Source organism: Mastomys coucha, unplaced genomic scaffold (genome assembly GCF_008632895.1).
Source record: "Mastomys coucha isolate ucsf_1 unplaced genomic scaffold, UCSF_Mcou_1 pScaffold16, whole genome shotgun sequence".
Lineage (NCBI taxonomy): Eukaryota > Metazoa > Chordata > Mammalia > Rodentia > Muridae > Mastomys > Mastomys coucha.
In genome coordinates, this window is record NW_022196898.1 from 37485109 (window position 1) to 37490675 (window position 5567).

Consider the following 5567-nt stretch of genomic DNA (forward strand, 5'->3'; position numbering starts at 1 on the left):
CGCATCCTGGGTAAAGAGGGGAGTGGAGAAAGGCAGGCGGTGGGTCTGTTTCTCTCTGTTCAATGCTATGCTTAGCTTGGCCCCTGCCTTTATAGAGATCTCTTTTCTGGAGATGTGGGAGTGACTGAAAAGGGATATGTGAGAAGCAAGTAGGGCCAACCTGGAGACTCTGCTGGATCTGGGAAGGGTTTGAGAGGTAGACTGTGACCCTTCTCCTTCCCACAGCTGGCTTTGGGGGCATCCTGGGCCTGGGCAGCCTGGGCCTGGGCTCCGCCAACTTTATGGAGCTACAGCAACAGATGCAGAGACAGCTCATGTCCAATCCTGAGATGCTGTCGCAGATCATGGGGAACCCCTTGGTCCAGGATATGATGTCAAACCCTGACCTGATGCGCCACATGATCATGGCTAACCCCCAGATGCAACAGCTGATGGAGAGGAACCCCGAGATCAGCCACATGCTCAACAACCCGGAGCTCATGAGGCAGGTGGGTCTGAGAGAAGGCTGGGGGAGGGACGACTCTGGCATTGGTTGTTCTGAGCTTGCTGCTTGCTCATTCCTCTTGTTCCTTTAGTTGAGCAGGTATGTTTTGAACACTTGATATAGTTATGAGCAGACATGGGCCAGGAACTCATTGACCCTAAGGCAAGTGGGACAGATGTGCAGGCAATGCTGGACAATTCGTGACAGCCTAGGAACATAGTAAGGGCTTTTAGAAGGTCTTCTAGAAGTGTCACTAAGCTAAGACCCAAAGGAAGACAGAAGATGAACCAAGAAAAGAAAAATAATGTTCGAGGCCAAGGAACCTCAAAAGGAAGGTCCGAACAGTGTTTGGGAACACAGTAGCTGAACAACCCTGGTGGAGAAGGACACCAGTGGAAATCATATTCTTTTCCTTTTTTTTGTTTTTTTGTTTTTTTGTTTTTTCAAGATAGGGTTTCTCTAAGTAGCCCTGGCTGTCCTGGAACTCACTCAGTAGACCAGGCTGGCCTCAAACTCAAAAATCCGCCTACCTCTGCCTCTCAAGTGCTGGGATTAAAGGCGTGCGCCACCACTGCCTGGCTCTTTTCCTTTTTTTTTTTTCTTTTTATTTATTTTTTCAACTGTGTAGCTGGACTTTTCTACTTGATGGGTTCTTCTTTTTCTCTCTCCTTACTGGCACCTCCTCCCATGCTTCCATTCCCCCTATACCCCAGTTTTATCCCCTATCACTAGATAGGAGAGAAAGAAGAATAGAAGGGAGAAAGAGATAGAGATCCCTAAATTTAATTTTTCTTTCTTTTTTTTTTTTTTAGAAGTTAATTAAAAAGTTTATTTAAAAAAAATTAAGTCATTCAGAAAATTGAATGATTTTTAGCAGTACAGCTAAAACCCAACTGCATGGCAGTGAGTGAAGTACAGTGGCCCAGAGTAAAGGCTGTTCTCTTAAGGATGTTCCTTTTAGCCAACAACTGCAGTTTTCTTTCTTCTTGTTAACTCTTTGCTTGTAGCTGGTCTTTGCTACCTTGTGGTTTCTCCTCCTCCACATTTTATCTACCCCCCCATTTCACCCCCTATCACTAAATAGGAGAGAAAGGAGGATAGAGAAGAAAGAGAGATCTGTGAATCTAATTTCCTTCTTCTTGTGTCTTCTTTGACCATGACTACTAATAAACTGCAAACAACCCTCCTGAATGATCAACAGCCACCCACCCCACCTCTCCGGGCCCTAGCATTTATATGCCCCTGAAAAGTCCCCAGAATTCCAAATGTCACACAGTGGCAGAAGCTATCTGCGATTGGCAAAGCCTTCCACTCTGCTAGAGCACGAGGCCAATCATAGGCACTGCCGAGCGCAGCCCCATCCCACACCTGGGATTAGGATGAAAACACGTTCTTAGAATACTTGGGGTTTCTGCTGTTCTTGCTTTTCATTGGTGGTGGAAGTTTGAGTTTTTTGAGACAGAGTTGCTTTGTGTGTCTCTAGTTGTCCTGGAACTCTCTGTGAAGACCAGGTTGACCTTGAACACAGAGATCTACCTGCTAGTCCTCCCGAGGGCTGGGACCCCCACCTGACTATTTCTGTGTTTTTAAAAGAAACCAAAATTCCAGAGTTCTTTTTTTTTTTAAAGATTTACTTATTTATTTTATGTATATGAGTACACTTCACTGCCTTCAGACACACCAGAAGAGGGCATCGGATCCCATTACAGATGGGTGTGAGCCATCATGTGGTTGCTGGGAATTGAACTCAGGACTTCTAGAAGAACAGTGCTCTTAACCTCTGAGCCATCTCTCCAGCCTTCTTTTTTTTTTTTTTAATATTTTTTTTCCAGAGATTTATTTATTATTATATGTAAGTACACCGTTGCTGTCTTCAGACGCACCAGAAGAGGGCGTGAGATCTCATTACGGATGGTTGTGAGCCACCATGTGGTTGCTGGGATTTGAACTCAGGACCTCGGAAGAGCAGTTGGTGCTCTTAACTGCTGAGCCATTTCAGCAGCCCCAAGTCCAGAGTTCTTACTATAACAGGGTCTCTATGCAGCTCTGTCTGGAACTCTCTTTATAGACCAGGCTAACCTCAACCCATAGAGATCCTGCTGCCTCTGCCTCCTGAGTGGTGGGACTAAAGGTATTTATCAGAAGGCAGACTAGGTGGTCTTGCCATCAGAGTTGTGGAGACCTGAGTGTGACGGCAGGTCCTTAGAGTAGATAGCCCCCATCCTCAGTGTTGCGGACAGTTGGGGTTGGCTGACGACCCAGAAGTAGGGATTAGAGGATGTCCAGGCTGAATCCTTTCCCTACCCGGTTTGACTTACCAGGACTAACAGTGTGGTTTGCTGAGACTTGACAGCCTGTTCGTATGATATACTCCTGGGTGTTAGGGGGCAACAGGTCTGGGCTCCTCTCTGACCCCATTTCCATATTTACAGGAGGTAGACAGGAATACTTACCTAAGATGGTTACTGTTGAGAAGGGTGTGACTTCAATTCTAGGTCATTTAGTTGCTCTCAGTGTCAAGCTTTGGGGATGTCATAAAGCTAGTAAACTGCTTTTCATTCCTCTTCCTTGGACTTCTCTCCCCTAATCTGTTCAAATCTTTGAAGACACCTTACTAGACTGATATACCTAGCCTTTCAGGACTCTGATCGAGAGATCATTTATCATCCAATGAGTATTTATTGAGTCATCACTATGGAATAGGTACAGTTCCAGGCTTGTGGGGGTTGTACCCAGTGCTTCTTCACACCCCCATTTTCTTATGCTCTCTGACACCTTTGAGGTCCTTTGAGCCTGAGAGATAGAAATTGCTGCCTAACTCCATCTGGGAACACTGTCCCTCAGGTCAAAAAGCCACAGGGAGGCAAGGATCAAGCCCAGATTACAACTGAGGGAGGGGATCTGGTTCGCTGTGCTCCCTGCCACTACTGAGCGGTTCCTGTGCCCCCTTGTGACACTCCCTCCTCAGGTCCCTTTTCCTAGCTTGGTGTTCCTCTGGTTCCAGGGCCCATCTCATATTTTTCCCTTCACCAGACAATGGAGCTTGCTCGTAACCCAGCCATGATGCAAGAAATGATGCGGAACCAAGACCGGGCCCTCAGCAACCTGGAGAGTGTCCCGGGAGGGTACAATGCCCTCCGCCGCATGTACACGGACATCCAGGAGCCCATGTTCACTGCTGCTCGGGAACAGGTGGGGCCAGGTGGCAAGCAACAGGAGGGCTGGCTGGGTTCAGGATTCCCTACTTCCTACCTAAGCATACCCAGTGCTTTCTACACCTTCTTACTTGTCCAATCTTGTTGAGTGGTCCTTGGCTTGAAGGCATTTCCAGTAGTGCAGAGCCAGGGACAGCCAACTTGATGGGGGCAGAATATAACAGAGGTCCTTAGGGAAGTAGGTAAGATGCTATCACAGGAACATAGCATTGTTCTTGATAAACTCTTGCACCAGAGGCTCAAAGGCCAGGGAGCTGACACATATACAGTGTGTGTGTGTGTGTGTATGTGTGTGTGTGTGTGTTCGCGTGCACACGCGCACGCATATGTCTACACAGTGTATACATATATATGTACATACATACATTATATATATTCTGTATACCAGTATAGTTATATCTCAGATAGATCAGTGGTTCACCTGCATCCGAATCACTTGGGGTACCTATCAATAACAGGGTTCCAGACCCTACTTAGGGCTGCTGCTTGGTTAGTCTCTTCAGGCTTTTGTTTTCTTTGATTTTGAGACAGTTCTCACTATGTAGCCCTGGCTGGCCTGGAACTCTCCATATAAACCAGGTTGGTCTCAGAGATCCTCCTTCCTCTGCTTTGAGTAAATGCTCAGTGAGCCCTGTTTTTTGTTTTTATATTATATGAGTGCTGACAAAGAAACTCAGATCTTAGGAAGAGTAACCAACGATCTTAACCACTGAGCCATCTCTCCAGCTCCACTTTGTGCACTTTGAAAAATTCTTTTTTGCTTTTTGAGACAGGGTTTCTCTGAGTAACCCTGGCTGTCCTGGAACTCACTCTGTAGACCAGGCTGGCCTCGAACTCAGAAATCCGCCTGCCTCTGCCTCCCAAGTGCTGGGATTAAAGGCGTGCGCCACCACCACCCGGCTGAAAAATTCTTAATAAGCAGAGAATATTGTTCCCTGGTGGATCACTTGCCTAGTGCATGTGAGGCCCGGGACAACTTGTAGCACCACTAGAGAGAACAACCCGCTTTATGAATGTAGGGTGTGCTCTCAGGTCTGCAGTCCTGGTATTTAGGAGGGTCTGCAGTTCAAAGTCAGCCTGAGCTACACAAAATTGTGTCTCAAATTAATAAAGTAGCTCAGCTGCTAGATTGCTTGTCTAATATGCACAAGGCCCTGGGTTTGAGCCCCTGTAACACTAAACCTGGGCATAGCTGTGTGCTCTGTAATCCCAGAGGCCAAGGTCACAGCTACCTTGAGATATGTGATACTGTCTCCAAAACCAAACGAAACCAAATAGTTGAGAAAGACAACAAGCACTCTAGCTAATTCTAAGCACAGTAAAACATAAAAAGCCCTAGTTTTGCTAAAAGAACAAGCACTTGGCATCCACAGACCTGGGTCCATATACCCTCGTGCCATTTTCTAGCAGTGTGATTTTGAGTACTCACCTCCTGAGTCACTTCCTCGCTCTCACAGTAGAGGTCATCCATTATAGCTGTAGTTCTCACAGTTTTGATCTTAGGACCCAATTATACTCTGAAAAAATTATAGAGGATAAGCTGAGCTGGGGGCATACACCTGTGATTCCAGCTCTCAGAGACAGAGGTAGCAGAGATTTGAGCTAGTCTGGTCTATGAGACAGTTTCCAGGTGAGACACTGCCCCACCCCACATTCCCAGATAAAGGTTCGTGCATTCCTAAAATCCCGTTACTCTAGACATAGAAGCAGAAGGATTAAAAGTTCAAGGCTAGCTTGGGCAGCATGAAACTATTAAACATACAAAAGTTATAGAGGTTTCAGCACTTGGCAAGCAGAGGCAGGTAGATTTCTGAGTTCGAGGCCAGCCTGGTCTACAGAGTGAGTTCCCAGGACAGCCAGGGCTACAC

General features: G+C 46.5%; 1 protein-coding gene across 1 annotated transcript in view; it reads left to right on the forward strand.

Annotated features, from left to right (window-relative positions):
• Positions 1 to 5567, forward strand: part of Ubqln4 (ubiquilin 4) — a 16341-nt gene that overhangs the window by 2668 nt on the left and 8106 nt on the right. Inside the window, exons 4-5 of the mRNA XM_031374402.1 lie at positions 226 to 488; positions 3518 to 3676. Of these exons, the coding sequence (XP_031230262.1) occupies positions 226 to 488; positions 3518 to 3676 (422 nt within the window). The remainder of the gene's footprint in view (positions 1 to 225; positions 489 to 3517; positions 3677 to 5567) is intronic.